The sequence below is a fragment of the Syngnathus acus genome, chromosome 17, assembly GCF_901709675.1.
Source record: "Syngnathus acus chromosome 17, fSynAcu1.2, whole genome shotgun sequence".
NCBI classification, from domain to species: Eukaryota; Metazoa; Chordata; class Actinopteri; order Syngnathiformes; family Syngnathidae; genus Syngnathus; species Syngnathus acus.
This window is the reverse complement of record NC_051102.1, coordinates 239,543-260,364: the sequence shown is the minus strand read 5'-3', so window position 1 is coordinate 260,364 and position 20,822 is coordinate 239,543. Positions and strand designations below refer to the sequence as shown.

The 20,822-nt window shown below is 41.9% G+C and overlaps 1 protein-coding gene and 1 long non-coding RNA gene across 3 annotated transcripts; both read right to left on the bottom strand.

The window, feature by feature from the left end:
* Positions 1-1,753: 1,753 nt before the first annotated feature.
* On the bottom strand, positions 1,754-20,224 carry LOC119136959 (phosphatidylinositol 4,5-bisphosphate 3-kinase catalytic subunit alpha isoform). Of its 2 annotated transcripts, XM_037275854.1 has the most exons (21): positions 19,915-20,224; positions 18,749-19,149; positions 17,184-17,393; positions 16,847-17,097; positions 16,445-16,690; positions 16,200-16,285; positions 16,008-16,113; positions 15,588-15,740; positions 15,324-15,458; positions 15,081-15,205; positions 14,893-14,974; positions 14,530-14,694; positions 14,311-14,414; positions 13,271-13,442; positions 12,194-12,300; positions 11,790-11,911; positions 7,594-7,672; positions 4,246-4,416; positions 4,033-4,150; positions 3,802-3,953; positions 2,823-3,093 (listed from the first exon to the last, which is right to left on the bottom strand). In XM_037275854.1, exons 2-21 carry the CDS (start codon positions 19,098-19,100, stop codon positions 2,823-2,825), a joined length of 3,207 nt encoding a protein of 1,068 aa, XP_037131749.1. In that variant the 5' UTR covers positions 19,101-19,149; positions 19,915-20,224. The 2 variants fall into 2 exon arrangements, with proteins under 2 accessions (XP_037131750.1, XP_037131749.1); XM_037275855.1 differs by lacking the exon at positions 19,915-20,224 and having other exon boundaries at positions 1,754-3,093; positions 18,749-19,100.
* Positions 17,448-18,740, bottom strand: LOC119136960. The gene is made up of 2 exons (XR_005100828.1): positions 18,462-18,740; positions 17,448-17,543 (listed from the first exon to the last, which is right to left on the bottom strand). It is a non-coding gene; the product is annotated as an uncharacterized LOC119136960 (long non-coding RNA).
* Positions 20,225-20,822: the final 598 nt, after the last annotated feature.

Sequence of the window (20,822 nt, the reverse complement as noted above, 5' to 3'; positions counted from 1 at the left end):
ATAGATAATGGATTTTTTTTGTTGAAACATGCAGGGTATTTATTTTCCCCTAATTGTGCTCTTTGTGAAAGCCATCATAAACCCGTGTCCTTCATTCATCCTGTCAACCTTTTGTCTTTCAACAACTACTAGTTGTCAACTGGGTTCGATCTGTTTTTTTTTTTTTCCTTTTTGGTTTGGAATTTCATATACGAATGATTATATTTTGAAAAATACAAAAATATATTACCTCTGTAGTTATTCAAGGGGGAATTTGCACATGTAGTAGCAGTAGCAGTTCTGTTACCTTCATTGTGACGGAGTTGTACCTCACAAGTAACAAGGTCAATTCTATACATGAAATTCAAGTAAACAGCATCAGGTCAAAAAAAGAAAAATAACCTCATACAGAATGTAGTGGGACAAACAACAACCATGACAAAACATATGTAGTATGTAGAAGAATCTGAATTGTTTATCCAGAAAGTACAGACGATCGGGGTCTCAGTTGGAATGGGTCCTGCCCAAGCATGTGACCAGGACTGGTTTCGTTTTTTGAAGACAATACAAAAGGAAAATGTGTATAAATGCATTATTTGGTAAAGCTAGGTACCTCTTACGTATGACTCCGTTGCACGCATAAGGGCGACAATCACAGGAAGGAGGACACTTGCAAAGTTAAAGAAGTGTACTAAGAAGGAGACTAGACATAACCGGTTGAAGGTTAAAAAGGCAGGAAAAAGCAAGTCTCATTTTTAGGCTTCTGGAAACAAAAGTTGATGATACAGTTACAGTGCAGCATTGTGCATTAATTTCTTCCATGTGTATAATGAGTTTAAAGTTCACACACTTCCGAGTTGAGGGGGTTGCTTTCCTTGTCTTTGACATCAACTATTTTGTGTTGTTTTTGCATAATACAGTACTTATTAAGATCACAATTTGCATAGTGTAACAGCATAAAACAACTGACAAAAAGGAACACTGCATTTTTCCCCCTTGCTTTCTCCAAGTGAGACCAATTTAAACTGAGTGGTCAAAGAGGTTAATTTAAATCTGCGCTTTTTTTTTCCTCCAACCCCATAATACTGATAAAATGACACGACACACAAAACAGAAATCAGAAATCAGTGCGATGAGTACACGAGAATGGGAATAGACAAAGGGACTTTTTAAAACAATAAGACTGCTGAGTTTACACATGTAGTACTTTGGCTCAGTAGAAATTGATTCAAAAAGGAATCTGTGCATACACGGCGATGGATATAATGCTGTACCAAACAACAAACATCAAAAGTCAAAGAGTGACTTCAAAACGGTGGACTTATCTGGATGCACCAAGTTACCTAATCAGCAAAAGCAGGGAAGTCCAAGTAATAAATGCTATTATTGAAGTGTTTGCAACAACAACACATCTGTCAGTCTCATACCGTACTTATGGAAAGCTGTTTGATATTCTTGATATCTAGTTTGATGTCTATGCACTAGTAAGCTTTTTGGCCTCACTTGTATGACAATTCAACACACGACAAATGTCTTACTATTTTTTTTCCACAACTAGTGCAATTTTAAACCGACGAGTATACAATCAAATCTTACTAGTGGATCTACTGTGATGGTCCAGGAGGCTATGAGGGCATGACACATGCCTTCGAGCTGGGCCAAAGTAGTGGTAGGAATAGGGAAATAATTTATTAGTTTAATTGCTTACCAGTAGGCCAAAATTAGCACTAGTAGTGTGTGTGTGTGTGTGTGGGGGGGGGGGGGGGTAATGTTACCATTGAGACAGGCATTCTATTCATGTGCTGATATTCTTTTTATGAGGCCAAAGACCGTCCAAGTAGTAAATGGACATTAGGCTTGATATCAAGGATACAGAATAAATACATTTAAAAACGGCCTTATGGAAACCAAATTACGTTTGCTGTATTAGTGAGGGCTTTGTCCTCACTTGTACGACAACTCCATGAGTTTCACAGTTTTCTTATATCGTCACTAGAGGTACTAGTGCAAGGAGTACATAGTTTAGCCTTACCAAAGTAGACCTGCTATTGTGCAGAAATGTCAGTGGGAGGAAGTAGAGGAGACATTTTACTAGTGAGTCGTTATTTTTTTAGTGTTCAGAATTGTCATACTTGTGAGGGCCAAGAGCGTGCTGAATTGAATCCATGCAAACAGCTTTCCATCTCTACTCTGAATATTGCAAGTTCCTTTTCAGGATTTTCATGAGTAATCTGGACAGACTTTTCCAAAGGCCTTTTCTTTCTCCCACATGCAGCAATACCGTCTCCACTTTCTCTATCATTCATAGTTTTTAAATAAAGGTAGTGAAACTCATGTAGTGTGATTCCTGTCAGCTGTCTGAGATATAGAAATAAACAAAAGAAAAAAGCCTGCTGTGCTTGCGATTGCACAAATTCATAGTGATGTTCCTCGTAATGCTGATGTCTTCCGATGGTTATATTAAAAAAAAAAAAAAAAAGAGAGAGTAGAAAATAAAGTGTCTCTCGTTAGTTCTTAAGAAGACGGCCAAATGTGCCCAAGGTCCATTAAACGGTTTTAGTTCCTATGGAGGGAACTGATGAAATACAACTCTGAAGTTCATATCGTGCAGCCACCAAAAAGAAAATCATAAGGGCATGAAAACATTTAGTGTCCCTGATAAAGGCTCTTCTTAGCACCCCTGTTCATACTGCGCTGGCAGGTAATGGTTCAGAGTCGCATGCTGGCAAGAGACAAACCAGGTTTTAGTGTGGCAATTCATTGCTGCTACTGCATTTTTGGTTCTCAGTGCGCAGCTGATTCACGTCATAGTTTCGCTTCACTCCGCTACTTTGCTTTCCATTTCAGTTCATGGCGTGTTGGCGGATGGTGTGGAAGATCCAGTCCATTTTAGTAGTCCAGCCGCCGTGATGAGCGTCATTCATCTGCTTCATGAAATAGTCGAGAGCCTCCTGCTCCGTCTTGTCCAGGGCCAAGGTCTTCCGGATGTAAGCGATGTCGTCGAATGACTGTAACTCAGGCATCCCTGAGCCCAGCATCATGGAGAAGAGGTTGATGAAGAGGTTGGCGTGCTGTCGGATTGCCAGGTAGGCCTTGTAGCACATCTCCTGGAATCTGGTGGCCATAAAGGAAAGCCAAAACCTCGTTAACCTTTGTGACCATCTTTGTCACAAAGCTGGAGGTATGGTGTTCCCCTGAGACAGCAGTGACTTGAGATACTTTTATAAGTCTAATTTTCACCCACTGAAATGAATGGAAAGCTGCTCTGCCAAAAAAAAATTTTTTTTTTTCATTCTTACAAATATCCTGTGCTAGGGCAAGTCACTCCTTTTATACAGTATGACTGTGAGTAGTGTTATATTACCTGCCACGATACAAAGCTTGTAACTTAAGTTTGTGCTCAATATTAAAAATAAAAAATGTTCAAAGCATACCTTGGAGCTAAAAAACAACAAAAAAAAACCTCATAAGCCAGGTCATTTTTATCTCAAGGTACCATTTGTGAGTATTGATTTCGGCTGCGTTTATGTGTCGCGGCTCGAGGGCTGTCATTATCGAATATTGACTGGAATAAATGGTTTGGTTGAACAATTTGGTTCTTAAAGCACTTTGCCTCTTATTTTGACTTTTAAAAAATAGGTTTTTACAGGTTGGAATCATGTTTAATTGGTGTGGGGAGGGGTAAATCCTTTTTAAACATGGTTTTGATCTAGTTTCTCTATATTGCAGATTTTATGCTGTATCTCCTGTGATAAACAGGGATTCACTATAATAACCAAACCATAAATTATAATCCCAATCCATAGGGAGCACTGACTGTACCTTTCAAACTCTCTTGTCTTGGTGCACTCCTGTGTTCCTTTGCTTATGACGATCAAGAAGTCTTGTGTCAGAACAAAGGGCACACGCTCTCTCTTGTATCCAAATTTCTTCTTTTTGTGGTCAAGGAAATGACCAAAATCTATGTGGAACAGCTGTGGCGCACCCAAAAAAAATAGGGACACTCAAGATGAGCATAACAGAACATATATACTGTCATGTTGTGAATTTTACCTGTCCATCATCTTTGACCATGATGTTGCTATTGTGTCTATCTCCTATGCCCAGGATAAATGTGGCGACACAATAGCCTGCACACGAGCGTGTGAACAAATCTACGGCTTGGTCATACCTAAAAGAATAAATGTCAATAATAAAAATGTGCATCAGAATTCAGTTCCATCCATACTTCTTGTGACTAGCCCCTGTATTGTTTGTGCCACTCACATCTCGCCCTTGTTCTTATCTTTAAGCCACTGGTGCAGCGTGTGGCTGTTGAACTGCAGCGCCCCCTTTAGGCCTCCTTTACATTGGATCTGCATGATGGTGTGAGAATTCCTCACCACCTCAATCAACCCGACACAGTCACCGATGGACAGACAACCGTAGGGGAGCATCCTTGAAAGACGGGGGAAAAGGAAAAAAAAGTTGAGCACCAAGATCAAAGATTTGGGTTTGTGAAACTGCAACTAATTGAAAGGAGTCTCTAAGATCTAGTAAGCCCCTTCCTTATACACCGGCCATCTAAGATGGCTTCCCCCCCACCTTTTCTTCACCTTCATTTGGGCAGTGGCTCTAAAACCGGGCTCCACAAGCTATAGCTTGCAATAATGATTATATTGTGCTATTTTAAAAAGTGCACCTCAAAAATGTGCCAATGAAGCAAAGATACTAAATCAACGACTCCTATTACCGTAATTTTCTGACTATAAGTCGCGTTTTTTTTCATAGTTTGGGTGGGGGGGGCGACTTATACTCAGGAGCGACTTATGTGTTTTTCTTCAAAGATTTTCAAAAGAAAAAAAAAAATGAAACCGCAATAAACAAACCGCAATGTAGCAAGGGATTACTGTAATTTGGATTTCAAGTGACGTCAGCAGCGCGACGTCACAGTCAGCAGCGCGACGTCGCGGTCAGCAGCGCGACGTCAGCAGCGCGACGTCAGCAGCGCGACGTCAGCAGCGCGACGCGGCGTTGTTTACATAAAGGACAAAGATTGACTCGACGGAGCTCTCTTTCACTTCCGTGGATTGAAGTCGGGGGCCGGCGCTCGGCCGGGTGGCTGTCCAGGGACGGTGGATGGGGCTCGGACAATGCTTTTACGCACGCCCGGTCCTCTACCGAGCTGTCTTTCACCTCCGTGGATGGAAGTCGAGGGCCGGCGCTCGGCCGGGTGGCTGTCCGGGGACGGTGGATGGGGCTCGGTCATGGCTTTTACGCACGCCCGGTCCTATTCTATGGAGCTCTCTTCCATTTCCGTGGCTGGAAGTCCACGCCGCCACACGCCTGGAAGTTTGTTTTGTTAAATAAAGAGCCGTTTACCAAACCCACGTCTTTCCTTGAACTTTGTTAACGCTACAATATAGTTATATAGTAGATCTGTGGAATAACGACGAGGCTGACGTCAGGGCGCACGCACGCGCGGCGTTGTTGACAAAGGACGAGGAATTTGATCGATGGATTTAATGATTTAGAGTGCACAGATGGTTTGATAACATTATTGCTTATATAATAGTTATTTGATATATAATTTATATATCGTTATATGGGCCTGTGGAATATTTTGAAGTGCAAGAGCCGTCAGCGGCGCGCACGCATTGTTGACAAAGGACGATTGATGGATTTAATGAATTGGAGTGACACAGATGGTTTTATTAACGTGTTATTTATGTACCGTATTTTCCGCCCTAAAAGGCGCACCTAAAAACCTAAAATTTTCTCAAAAGCCGACAGTGCGCCTTATAGTCCAGTGCGCCTTATATATGGATCAATTGATGAATTTGTTGATCCATATTGGTTGTACACAGTGCTCTGCCAAAATGTTTCAGTACGTTTTAGTACGACTAGTAAATTACAAGGTCGCATCGCTTCCCAACATTACGGTAACTGTAGTCAGGGGGCGTCACCGAATAGCTGTTGTACCCGCGAGGCTATTTCATTTCAAAATAGGCTGCGCCGTTAATGTTTCGAGTAAATTTACGGATTGATATGGAAGGGAAACATAGGTAAGCAGTACCAATGTGTTAGATCGAACTTTAGTCAGTTCAGATCATTTTATAGGAGATCGTTTGAGAAACGCGATTGTTTACACTTTGCTGAGGCTCATGGGAGATTGCGAGCTGAGGCTCGTGGGACTTTGCGGATGGCTAATGCTATGACGATAGCTGCTATACGTACCAGGCTATTTCATGTCAAAATAGGCTGCTCTGTTAATGTTTCGAGTAAATCTACGGATCGATATGGAAGGGAAACATAGGTAAGTAGTACCAATGCGTTAGATCGAACTTTAGTCAGTTCCGATCATTTTATAGGAGATCGTTTGAGAAACGCGATTGTTTACACTTTGCTGAGGCTCATGGGAGATTGCGAGCTGAGGCTCGTGGGACTTTGCGGATGGCTAATGCTATGACGATAGCTGCTATACGTACCAGGCTATTTCATGTGAAAATAGGCTGCTCTGTTAATGTTTCGAGTAAATCTACGGATCGATATGGAAGGGAAACATAGGTAAGTAGTACCAATGCGTTAGATCGAACTTTAGTCAGTTCCGATCATTTTATAGGAGATCGTTTGAGAAACGCGATTGTTTACAGAGGGCTCGTTGGTTATTGGCTAGTGGATGCATACCGCAACCCTAGTCAACCTCAGTTTGTTGCAGTATAGCTTCTATTTTATGCGCCTTATAATCCGGTGCGCCTTATATATGGACAAAGTTTTAAAATGGGCCGTTCATTGAAGGTGCGCCTTATAATCCGGTGCGCCTTTTAGGGCGGAAAATACGGTAATAGTTTTTTGAATAACTCTGAATTTTACGTCAGGGCCGTTCTCAGCTCTTAGTTTGTGTTTATGTCACGTTAGCATACCTATCGTTTAGCCTGTTGTTGCTCGTTCATGACTGTTCTTGGTGTTGGATTTTGTCGAATAAATTGCCCCCCAAAATGCGACTTATACTCCGGAGCTTCACTTTTTTGGGCATTTTATGGCTGGTGCGACTTATACTCCGGCGCGACTTATAGTCCGAAAATTACGGTATATATTTTCAGAACACAATGTGTAGGGTTAGTCAATATTAGAGTCATAAGGTCATTTTTTGGACAAATCTATTCACTCCTAAAACCCCTGATGTCACATACTAATGCAAGATGGGGGTGGTTGAAGTCAACCCAGGAATTTGCCAGCTACTGATGCATCGACGCTGCAAACAAAGTGTCAAGTTTAACACCCAGGACTCGCTGTGTAAGCCTGTTTCTTTTTTAAAGCAATTGTAGCCATTGCGCCGACATCACCATCCAACTAATTAGCACATCGTGTCTCATCGCATTGGGGCTGTCCCTCTTCAATGAGTTCAGTCTGGAAGAGGTGAACGAATAAGTACAGGCTCGACTGTTACACCTCTGATGTGCCAATTTATTGGAAAGCAAATGTCAAAGTAACTTTAGTGTCAGATGACCTTAGGTGGCTGGAACAGTTTGCAAGTATTCTGCATTACGGCAGAGATCAGAGAAGATAAAAGTTATCCAGTGCCTATTAATGAGCACCTGCATCCTTGCTGTCACAGTGAAGTGAGGCACCTACCTGAGATCAAGGCCTTGGTTCTGCCAGATGTTCTCCATTATCCTAATGATCTGCAGCGTCAGCATGTCCTGCCTCAAATCTACAGAGGTACAAGATGAGGAAGGAGACAACAACAGGATGAGTAACTGTATGATGCCTTTAGGCTTTATGGAGGACAGCTGTCAAAGTTAGTTTGGTCACACAATCAGGGGTCACCAACACGGTGCCCGCGGGCACCAGGTTGCCCGTGAGGACCGCATGAGTTGCCCGCAGGACTGTTCTAAAATTAGCACAAATAGCGGTACTTGTCAGTGAGCTGCATCTGTTTATTTTACAGTCAAACCTCGGTATTCGAACGTCCTGGTTCTCGAACAAATCGGAATTCGAACAAAAAAATTCGAGATTTTTTGCTTCGGTTGTCGAACACAATTCGGAGGTCGAACCTCGTGATATGAGCCGGTAGGACCCGAAAAAACCCGACCGCGCGGCCCGGATGCAGACTGACTCCGTTGTTATTGTATTTTCGTTACTTTGAGGATTGTATTAACCCCTAATCATGCCTCCAAAGAAAGCAAGTGGGAGCAGTAAAGCCATCCTAAAACACAAAGACGCTCTTAAAGCAATGCGACAGTGAGCGCCCGGCGCACTGCAGTTGTGCGATCGGACCAAATTAAGCTACCTGCGCACTGAGGTCCACTTACATTTTGGAAAGTACCGTATTTTCCGCCCTAAAAGGCGCACCGGATTATAAGGCGCATAAAATAGAAGCTATACTGCATCAAACTGAGGTTGACTAGGGTTGCGGTATGCATCCACTAGCCAATAACCAACGAGCCCTCTGTAAACAATCGCGTTTCTCAAACGATCTCCTATAAAATGATCAGAACTGACTAAAGTTCGATCTAACGCATTGGTACTACTTACCTATGTTTCCCTTCCATATCGATCCGTAGATTTACTCGAAACATTAACAGAGCAGCCTATTTTGACATGAAATAGCCTGGTACGTATAGCAGCTATCGCAATAGCATTAGCCATCCGCAAAGTCTCACGAGCCTCAGCTCGCAATCTCCCATGAGCCTCAGCAAAGTGTAAACAATCGCGTTTCTCAAACGATCTCCTATAAAATGATCGGAACTGACTAAAGTTCGATCTAACGCATTGGTACTACTTACCTATGTTTCCCTTCCATATCGATCCGTAGATTTACTCGAAACATTAACAGAGCAGCCTATTTTGACATGAAATAGCCTGGTACGTATAGCAGCTATCGCAATAGCATTAGCCATCCGCAAAGTCTCACGAGCCTCAGCTCGCAATCTCCCATGAGCCTCAGCAAAGTGTAAACAATCGCGTTTCTCAAACAATCTCCTATAAAATGATCGGAACTGACTAAAGTTCGATCTAACGCATTGGTACTACTTACCTATGTTTCCCTTCCATATCGATCCGTAGATTTACTCGAAACATTAACAGAGCAGCCTATTTTCACATGAAATAGCCTGGTACGTATAGCAGCTATCGCAATAGCATTAGCCATCCGCAAAGTCTCACGAGCCTCAGCTCGCAATCTCCCATGAGCCTCAGCGAAGTGTAAACAATCGCGTTTCTCAAACGATCTCCTATAAAATGATCGGAACTGACTAAAGTTCGATCTAACGCATTGGTACTACTTACCTATGTTTCCCTTCCATATCGATCCGTAGATTTACTCGAAACATTAACAGAGCAGCCTATTTTGACATGAAATAGCCTGGTACGTATAGCAGCTATCGCAATAGCATTAGCCATCCGCAAAGTCTCACGAGCCTCAGCTCGCAATCTCCCATGAGCCTCAGCAAAGTGTAAACAATCGCGTTTCTCAAACGATCTCCTATAAAATGATCGGAACTGACTAAAGTTCGATCTAACGCATTGGTACTACTTACCTATGTTTCCCTTCCATATCGATCTGTAGATTTACTCGAAACATTAACAGAGCAGCCTATTTTGACATGAAATAGCCTGGTACGTATAGCAGCTATCGCAATAGCATTAGCCATCCGCAAAGTCTCACGAGCCTCAGCTCGCAATCTCCCATGAGCCTCAGCAAAGTGTAAACAATCGCGTTTCTCAAACGATCTCCTATAAAATGATCGGAACTGACTAAAGTTCGATCTAACGCATTGGTACTACTTACCTATGTTTCCCTTCCATATCGATCCGTAGATTTACTCGAAACATTAACAGAGCAGCCTATTTTGACATGAAATAGCCTCGCGGGTACAACAGCTATTCGGTGACGCCCCCTGACTACAGTTGCCGTAATGCTGGGAAGCGATGCGACCTTGTAATTTACTAGTCGTACTAAAACGTACTGAAACATTTTGGCAGAGCACTGTGTACAACCAGTATGGATCAACAAATTCATCAGTTGATCCATATATAAGGCGCACTGGCCTATAAGGCGCACTGTCGGCTTTTGAGAAAATTTTAGGTTTTTAGGTGCGCCTTTTAGGGCGGAAAATACGGTACATCAGGACTTTAAAAATATTTTCTAAATTTTAGCGACGGCTCTGTCACAATAATGTGACCAGCGCGGTGCAGTTGTGCGGTCGGCGACGCGCTACTGTTGAGTGTTCGGCGGTGCGCTGCAGTTGCGCGATCGGACAAAATTAAGCTCCCTCCGCACTTAAGTCCACTTAAATTTTGGAAAGTACATCAGGACTTTAAAAATATTTTCTAAATTTCAGCGACGGCTCTGTCACAATAATGCGATCAGCGCGGTGCAAGTGCGCGGTGGGCCACGTGCTACGGTTGCGCGTTCGGCAGTGCGCTGCAGTTGCGCGATCGGGCAAATATGCGCAAATGAAAAAATGCTTAAAAAAGGCGGGTTTTTTTTTGTCTTGAAACGGATTACATTTTTTTCCCATTATTTGTAGTGGGAAAAATAGATTCGGAATTCGACCGATTCGCTTCTCGAACCGCCTTCTGGAACGGATTGTGGTCAAAAACCAATGTTTGACTGTATTTTTGCTATTTTTGTTAAACATAGTGAAAGCCAAATTGAGCAAATTGGCTATTTCAGAAGTGTGTGGGGGGGAGAGCTATCCAGGGCGCTTGCATGTGTTGGCTCACATGTTGAGCTCTTGATTTATGAAATAAAGAGCCGGTTATCAAACCCATATCTTGCCTGGTACTTTGGTAACGCTACAATATAGTTATATACGTAGATCTGTGGAATAATTGGAGCCGCCAACTGACAACAAGGGTGACGTCAGCGCGCACGTCGGTCCGGAATCGACAGCTGCTTTTTTTTGTTGTTGTTTTTTTGACACAGAGGATGAATATTCCGGTGGATTTAATGATTTGGAGTGACACGGATGGTTCGTTAAAATTGTTGTTTATATTACATTTATTTGATATATCTAGTCTGACGTCAACGGCCCACGTACTTCCGGTGTCAACAACGGTGTTTTTTTTTTTTTTTTTTTTTTTAAGTGACACAGAAGACGAAGATTCTGATGAATTTATTGATTTGGAGTGACACGGATGGTTCGATAAAATTGTTGTTTATGTTACATTTATTTGATATATCTAGTCTGACGTCCGTGGCGCACGTAGTCTTTCCGGCGTCAACAGCTGTTTTGTTGTTGTTTTTTTTCCAAGTGACACTGAAGACAAAGATTCTGATGGATTTATTGATTTGGAGTGACACGGATGGTTCGATAAAATTGTTGTTTGTAGTATTGTTATTTCATACATACTTTATATATTGTTATATGGGCCTGTAGAAAATCATAAACTGCAACGCGCCGCTGACGTCGGACTTGTTTACATAAAGGAGGACCAACTCGATCGATGGCTTTAATGATTTGGAGTGACACAGATGGTTTGATAAAGGTGTTATTTATGTTATAGCTATTTGAATAACTGTCATTGTTACATCAGGCCCGTTCTCAGCTTCTCGTTTGTGTTTATGTCACGTTAGCATATCGTTTAGCCTGTTGTTGCTCGTTCATGTCTGTTCTTGGTGTTGAATTTTGTCGAATAAATTTCCCCCAAAATGCGACTTATTCACCGGGGCGACTTATATGTTTTTTTTCACTTTATTGTGCATTTTATGGCTGATGCGACGTACGTATATTCCGGAGCGACTTTTAGTCCGAAAAATACGGTACATCAGGAGTGCCAGAGCAATTCCTGAAAGAAAGAGCATATGTGCTCATCAAACTCACCATCTCCATTTTTGAAGATGATTTCGTTGTTCTGAAACAGGAGCTCTGACATCATATCTGGGTTTTCCCAATTAAGCCACAGAGGTCGCTTGGCAGATGACATCATCCGACATTCTTCCAGACTGGAAAACAAACCAGCACACAATTAGTGTGAAGCAGAGAAAGAATGGTAGAACTTGGAGAGAGATGGCTGACAAAATAATTTAATTATAAAAATCATCAAGAGAGAGTCTTCATCCAGGCTGTATCAAAACGCATTGGACCATAAACTCATCTGTACCAGAGTGCCGAGGCTTTTTCTCATGCTTTTTATTAACATTTTGCCTCCCGAGTTTGAAACGCATTTGTTATGTTTACGTTTTTATACCAGCGGTCCGGCGAGTTACATAAGGAATCTCAAGTACCGGAGGTTTCCCAGCTGATGTGCTGGATTGAGTGGGGAGGTGAAGCTCTGCAGTGCATCCATATAGTCTGGCCTCCTCATCTGCTCCACCAGAAACTTCATTTGAACCTGAGAACAGAGAAACAGGTAAATCAATAACACGGCAGATGTGGACAGCTGAGGGAGCCAAGTCGGAGCAGTAAATAGAAGCATTGCCCATCTGCTTGCTTGTTTCAGGAAAGTTAGCAACGCTTCACAGTGATGTAACACTGATGTACTCAAGGATGAGGGAGAGAATAAATACCCTGTGGGCATCTATGCTGTCCACACACAACTCTTAGCAATACAAAGCAAGAATGATGAAAAGATTCTGGTTGATAGATTGTACGGTAAAATAATATTAGCCATTTAGAATAAAAAATAAATGGCCATTTTTATTTCTAGGAAAAGAAAAATGATACCCCATCATAATACTAAGTGTCTCTGACAGTCATTTGCATACAATGCCAATTTTTGCCCCTGCTAAACGGTGCTCTAATTTTTTTTTAATAATAAAACATAGTATAAAGGATGAAGCGGCGGCTCGGTGGCGCACTGGGTAGCACGTCCGCCTCACACGCCTCACAGTTAGGAGGGTGCGGGTTCGATTCCACCTCCGGCCCTCCCTGTGTGGAGTTTGCATGTTCACCCCGGGCCCGCGTGGGTTTTCTCCGGGCACTCCGGTTTCCTCCCACATCCCAAAAACATGCTTGGTAGGCTGATTGAGCACTCCAAACTGTCCCTAGGTGTGAGTGCGAGTGCGAATGGTTGTTTGTCTCTGTGTGCCCTGCGATTGGCTGGCAACCAGTTCAGGGTGTCCCCCGCCTACTGCCCGATGACACTGGGATAGGCTCCAGCACGCCCGCAACCCCCGTGGGGACTAAGCGGTACAGAAAATGGATAGATGGATGGATAAAGCATGAAGCACCACAAGAAAACAGCAACCATTCCAACCTCATCCCACTCTAAAGCACTATAATGATCTCGATAGCCCCAAGGCCAGATGTTGATGAGATTAAACTCAATGATTTGGCCAAGCAGCTGTCAGCAGTCAGATTACCTTCTGTGCCTCATCCTTTTTCTCTTGTTTGAGGAGGTCAGTGAGATTGATGAGTTTCTCCATGGCCTCCACCTGCCGGCTCAGATGCTTCAGGTACATGCCGCAGGCTCTGCAGTACGACTCCAGCAGGAGTCCAAACCTCTGGCTCACTGTCTTGTTGTGCATTTCTGATCTGAAGACATAGAGGGAAAGAAACATTGTTAGTGTCTATATGCCTTATCAAAAGAAATTCTGTACCACTGGACAACTCATTTATTTTTTCTTTCTTAAAGGGGAAGAATGAAATTGCAATTGAAGTAACATGTTTGTTTTCTTATAACTGGGACTGTGGCTGTGTTGAGAATTAACCAGTCACATTCAAATTAATGTTAAAGAGTCTTCCTGGTGATTTTCCAGAGGCACACCCACCCACACTCAGCTGCAAAGCTAACTTGTACTCACTGCTAACCTCATCACCTTAGCTGAGCTCTGCAGTCTGGACACTGACAGCTGCACTTAGTCATCCCCCCTTCCCTTCCCTTCCCTTCCCTTCCCTTCCCTTCCCTTCCCTTCCCTTCCCTTCCCTTCCTTCCCTTCCCTTCCCACCACCTTCTCGAGTCACACACTGCAGCCTTCTTGGCACCGCACTGCTCTGGTGCAATTCCATTCCTCCCAAAAATTCATACAATTATGACCTAGGCGGTATACAGCATGGTTGGGAGGAACAATAGATTATTTGATTCATTGTGTTCTTTCTGTGCTTGCAGCTTCACCTTGCACAATGAATACATTTGCTGGCAAACGTGTCTTCCGTTTTAATTAAAGAGAATGAAAGAAAATGTAACTTTATTTATTAAAAGGCAAGCACTCCAGAGACCCAACTATTTGTATACAAGCAATTACTTGATTTTCCATATGTTCCTGAAAGTCACAAGTTGAAGTTAAAATATGCAACCTATATTGTTCTGAATATTTTTGGTGCAAAATATTTTTTGGCATCAATTCCTAATAAACCCATCAAGACAAATCGGTTTCTATACTGTACATAAAAATGAACTTACTTTAGATGCCAAAAGAAAAAATGTCCTATCCTCTGATTGGTTAATGCCTTTTTTAGCAGGAAACGGCCGAGTGGATTATCAAGGTACTGCTCATACTTTAGAACCTGTCAGAGAATATTTAGAAATATACAAGAAAAGCATGAATAATTCAGCATGTGCATCATCTGAAAGATGTGATAAAAGAAGTTTAAGAATAAACAAAAAATATATATACCTCACCTGAACCAGTTGAATAAGGTACTGTGACAGTTTGTCATCAGTTAAATACTTCTCAAGGCACTTTACAGCAAAATTTCTGATCATGGGATCGGGAAAGTTGCAATCCAGCAACTCCATGGCTTGTTCCGGCTTGATAGCAGGCCAATTCTTCAGAAGGCAATACATCTGTCGGCATAGAGGTACAATTACGCTGAGTAATTGCAAACGCACGAAAACAAATTTACAGTTGATGAAACAGGGAATTAGCTGTGTTTATCAATTGTGAAATCTGCTGAGTTATATTTGTAACAAAAATAAGCCTGGTAGACGTCTGTTTACCCAAACAATGTCCTGAAATTAATGTCAGCAATGGGGGGTGCTTACTTGTGCAACCTCATCTCTGGAGTTCCATTTCACAGCAAGGAGGATCTTGGGAAGGATGTCGGGCATGTTGACACAGTAATGTCTGTGAAACAAAATGCTATTTTAAAATACTACCCAGAAACCTAAGAAACCTATTTGCCATATACTATCCGTCACATCATGCAACATGATGCACTTGCACACATTACCTGTGCCTCCACAAAAAGTCTTTCTCCTGCTCAGTGATCTCAGACAACGGGTCCCGGTTACACACTTGGCGAAGCTGCTCATTGTCAATGTCTGTGAAGGGGTTGTCTCGGGCCACTCTATTGCTCTATAGCACCACATGACACATTGAAATAAACTGAAAGACCATATAACAGTGGAACATTGTTTTTTTTGTATGCTTAGAATATGATTTGGGTACAAACTTAAGACGTGTGCTCTCTTACCAAACCCGTGGGGCAGTAATTAAAGCCAAGCTCTCTGGATATATTCCAGTTTGCATGGTCCTCAATGGTGGTCAAATCAGGGAACGTCACTGGTGAGCTAAAATGGTCAAACTCCAACTCCAGACAAGGGGTTTCCTATAAGATTTTAATGTAGATTTTATTACATTCAACAATGTGGTTACCGCCAGCTATATTAAAAATGGAGACTCTGATGTCTATGTTCCATAGAATACAGAACTAGATTCCGAAGAAAATTTGGCTAACCTTGTTGGGGTTTGAGCCAGAGACGCCGATGGGGTTGAGCAAATCCTCCAAGCCATGTGGGACGGGCCAGAGGTTGAGCGCCATCTTCCCTGCTACGAGTGTGTGGGTGTAGTCAAACAGGTTAATGTTGCCCCAGGCCAGAGGACAGTGCTCCTACAAGAAAATACCAGCAAGATGATGTGTATGAAAACAATAGCAACAAAGCCACATGACTAATTTATTTGGGTTCCATGATGCTGTTTGTCAACGTAAGTAGAGTACATCAAGTCAGAGCTGATTTAAGACAAAACAAAGCAAGGCAGCCTTGTTAATATAGTGAATATGATACACAAGGTAACACAATGTGCTTTATATGATTAAAAGTACACCATTTAAAAGCATTTTTAAAAAAGAACTAAAGATACTGTAATTGCAGATAACCTCTTTTGCTCCCTTCCTCCCTTTAACAGAACAAATGGAGAGGCAAAGACGAGCAGCGCGCGGGATGTCTGGAATGTACATGTCGTAGTTGAGCCATTCATTCCACCTGGAAAAGATAAGGATGACGTTTTCAAATTTTAAAAAAACAAAACAAACGAGTGTGTTATTTTGTTGTATTTTGTTAGGAATTACCTGGGATTTGAACAAGGCACGCGCTGAGTGTTGACATTGTCGCACAGCTGCTCTCCACCATGGTATATGCCAGTCCTGACGTAGATCTAAATCGGGCGCAAACAAACACCAAATTATTCACCTCCATCCTGACTACATTATAATGTGAAGGAAAAGCACAAAACTTGCCAAACTAAGAGCTAACAACTGCAACCAACAATAATAATAACATATGATGTAACCACATACATTTGCTGCATTTGTACCTTGTCTATGTCTCTAATATTGACATTGACGTAAGTAGCGCACAGCACCCGAATCCTTAGTGCTCCGTTGATAGTCCATAGTGACTTTGTGGATGTTTCCCCATTCATGTAAGGTGTTGCTGTGGATATTCGTCGCGCGTACGATGGCATGGTGAAATTGTCCATTGGCAGTTGGGAATATAGACTGTCTTTTGCCATCAGCATCAAGTTGGGCATTCGCCCCAACATGATGCAGCTGCGCACATACTGAGGACAGACAAAAAAAAATACATTCATGAAATAAATATTCGCACATTATATTTATAACACATTTTTATTCAAATTAAATCTGATACTAATTTGACACGATGGATTTTGCGTTCAATGGATAATCATTGGATGTAGTCCCATGAATTAGATTACCTTGTACTGACTCAGGGGGTATTTCTCCAGTAAGTACTCATCACAACCACAGACTTTGAGGATGTATTTCCCTTGATACTCCTGCACACACATCTTTAACTGCTCCTGGGAGAGCAGCATACTGCGCGTCTTCTTGCGAATGGCCTCAGCGATAACCTGTTCCGGCACGCAATCATGGTTGATCTTCAAAGTGTACTTTTGCTTATCATTGCTGGGTGACACAATAACCCATATTACCACAATTATTTGACCTGAGGAAAAGGAAATACAGAGTGTTTGTTAAAATATAGATTTAAGAAAAAATATATATGATCACTAACATTTCTTTTTCTCTCACCTTTATCTAGTTTGTTGTAGATGTGCCTGGGCAGTTCTGCTGAGGATTCCACATTGGGAGGATAGACATACAACGCTCTACTGTGGGGTCCGTTACAATCTCTAAGGTCCACTGCCTCTTTGCAAACATTCAAAATATTCCGTCTAAAGTCCTGCACTTCGGGATCTTTAACCAAATCAAACTCACATATGGGCATCCCAATAGCAAAACCTACAAGGGAAGTGCAAACAATACCAACAGTATGACTACTGTAATTAAGTTCTGCTTTCTTTCTTTGCATGCCTCTTTAACAATTTTTGGACAAGCACAGAAATACTTGTGGACATTTTGAACACAAAAAAATGGTGACAAAGGTGCCACCTAGAGCAGTGGTCCCCAACCACCGGGCCGCGGACCGGTACCGGTCCGTGGGTCACTTGGTACCGGGCCGCGGAGCCGCACAGGAAAAAAAAAAAAAAAAAATTTTTTTATTTTTTTTTTTATTGACGATCAATTCATTCATGTTAAGACGCTCGTCCCGGTCACGTGACATGTTTCCCCAGTCGAGCCCGCAAAGCTAGCAAAAATGAGTAAGAATTTATTTTGAAAAATATAAAAAATTTGGCGAATCTCTCCCAATTACATCTGTCGGTGCATCTGAAAAATAAGGACTCTTGACACAGGGCGCTCGTCTCGGTCACGTGACATGTCACCACAGTCAAGCCCGCGAGGCAAGCAAAAATGCGCAAGAAACAGAGAAGTTTGGAAAGCTTCTTCGGAAAGGGAAAAACGTCCAATGAGGACACTGAAGAAGAAGAGGCTACGACTTCTAAGAAAAGGAAAGCTGCATTTAAAAGAACATTTCTGGAGTCCTACTTAAAATATGGATTTATCGCCACAGGTGACTCTGACGCGCCAAGTGCACTCCGCATATGTGGCGAAAGGCTAGCTAACGAGGCAATGAAGCCTTCAAACCTGCTTCGGCACATGGAGACCAAGCATCCTGCATTTAAAGACAAACCTTAATCACTTCGGGTGTCATTGTCTCCGATTACGCCTAGATGGGAATGGCTCATTTCTGAGAAAAGAGCTCGGTGCTCCCACTAATTCAACGTTTTATTTTTATGTGGTTTATATTTGTTTTTATGCCAGTTGTATCATTTTATTTCATCCTATTTATATATATAAATATTTAAATAATAAATATATAAATATATTTATTTATATAAAGGCCGGTCCGCGAAAATATTTCTGACACGTAACCGGTCCGTGGTGCAAAAAAGGTTGGGGACCACTGACCTAGAGCACTGTGGCTAAAGAGCAGACACATAGACTGTTATACATTTATGAGTGTGGTTGTGATAAATATCTAAGTTATACATAGTGCCGTCCTACCTCACTGAAAACAACAATCACAATAAACATATTATCAATATAATATCTCCCTGACAATGTCAATTAAAAGCAAGCCTGGTTAGCTTTGACAGATTTCCATACAGCTCATACACAGGTCTCATTGTGACCATCGGTATTATTATTATCACATTATTTTATTACTTTTCTCGTAATTCAAACACTATACGTACCTATTTCTCGATTGAGAATCTTTTCTTCTCTGTTGCCTACAGGCTCAATGACTTTGAGAAAAGCCTGGAAGAGTCTGAGGTCACATAACCTCCTGGTTTCATCATAAAACTCCTCTAGTTCTGCCTCTTGGGTGACACTGACAAAAATGTAGGAGCTCTCCTCTTGCAGTAGATGGTAAAGAGGATATTTCCGGGCTTCTTTGAAAAGCTCGTGCTTCACTGTGATCAGCGTGGCCTCACGGAGGCACTCCAACGTGAGGATCATGCCATTCGGCAGGAGGCAGTCTACTTTGATGCTGGGTGGCATCAAGTGCATCCCCCATAATTCTCCTGAGGATGGCCGGGGAGGCATGGTTGTTCCAGGTGATCCACCTGCGTATTATGAGATTTATGGGAACCAGCTAAATGAATAGAAGGAAAACAAGAGTTACAAATGAACAACTGGACCAAGAACAATAATGCAGTACAGTACTGAAAATTGTATTTTTTATTTCAAAGCTGATGAGCTTACTTGTCTTAACGGGAAGAATTTTGTTTTGGAACATTTTGTACACGCTCGCTGAGTTTCCAATGATACTAGTCTTTTTAAAGTACGATAAAAGATTAAGAAGGTTATGACAGTTTCAAACTTTAATTCAATTGTCAACACTGTCTTTTTATTAAAACATTGACAATAAAAGTGTGCATTGTCACGTGTTTTAAAGAGTCACAACTTATCGTTTGTTTCAGGAAAATTGTTATTATACGACTGCGGTCCTTTTTAAAGGATCTTTCTAGATAATGCTGGTATTATGTAAATCAATGTATCTTTTACACGCCAATATTCCAATGACCAAGGTAATGTTAAATCTCACGGTTACCACTAAAACACATTGCAATTGTGATATGAATATAATCGTCTTCAAAAGAAAATGTCTTAGGGGGCAGGCTCTGAGACTTGCGGTGCTAATATATTTTTGGGGGACATAAACTTGCCAGTCATCCCTTCAAACTTTGTTTTGCTACTAATGCTAGTTGACGAATTGTCCAACTATGTAGATCGATGTCACGAGCAATGCGTAAACCCACTGTAGGCAAACACAAGCCCGTATACATCCATAACATATACATGTGTTATTGAGTGCTTGTTTATCAGAAAGGGTAAAGAAGAAAACAATGCAAACTACCTGTGTCACAGCGCTAGCCCGAACCGGATGGCCGCGAAGCTAGCCATCCAGCACAATCATTAGCAGCGGCGGCTAACTGGGCAAATCCCATTCGTGCCAGCTTTGGAGGTCCGAACATTAGTCCTTCCAAACTATGACCGTGGGGCCGTAATACGCCTCGAATTGGCCCGTAGTTGTGCGAGAAATGACTGACTACTTCATGATGTTGCCCAATGGGCTGCCCACAAAGTGAACGGCACAGTGTGGCAGCATGCTAGCTGGATGGAGCTAACTGCTAGCGGGCTCCTTGTGACGGACCGCCTTCTCCGAGATGAGGGAAGGGGCTTGTTGACGGCGGAGAGTTTACTGGAAACATTCTGTTTATCTTGCTGCTAAAGCGAATGATGTAAACGCATAGGTATTTAATCGATTGGGACTCTTGGTTCTTGGTGTCATCCCTGAGAGCTGTATTTTTCTAATGGAAGTTAGCAACAACATCAAAAAGAAAACATTGTTCAGAATGTGTAAAAATTCTAAGTTTGATGGGCCCAACATTTATTTTGACTTGACAGAAACTTTAAAGAGGTCAAAGATGTGATGCACTTTTTGTGTGTAACCTTCCCCCACTCATACTATGAAAGTGATCAACATATATCATCAAGGCTGACACTATAATGCTGCATACAAAAAGGAATTTTATTTCTAATAGAAAATGCATAGAATTTTAAATAAAAAAAGAAGTGGAAAGTAATAAGAATGAAATGAAGGACTGGTGAGACCTGCTGCTTGTTTTGGTCACTTGAATAAATAGCAAGCACATTAGTCTGTTTTCTGAATTATACTGGAGTACAAGAAATATGTGAAAAATAAAATTTCTCATACAAATAGTGGACAAGTTTGGGATTCATTGTCCTGTATGTCAAATCTCT

Bases quoted from the DNA above. Each gene is read 5' to 3' on its own strand.
- LOC119136959 (XM_037275854.1), bottom strand. From the start codon at position 19,100: ATGCCTCCCCGGCCATCCTCAGGAGAATTATGGGGGATGCACTTGATG. The intron at 15,459-15,587 runs GTTAGCCAAATT...AAAATCTTATAG, and splicing joins CTGGCTCAAACCCCAACAAG to GAAACCCCTTGTCTGGAGTT. The intron at 14,975-15,080 runs GTAATGTGTGCA...TTTGTTTCACAG, and splicing joins GACTTTTTGTGGAGGCACAG to ACATTACTGTGTCAACATGC.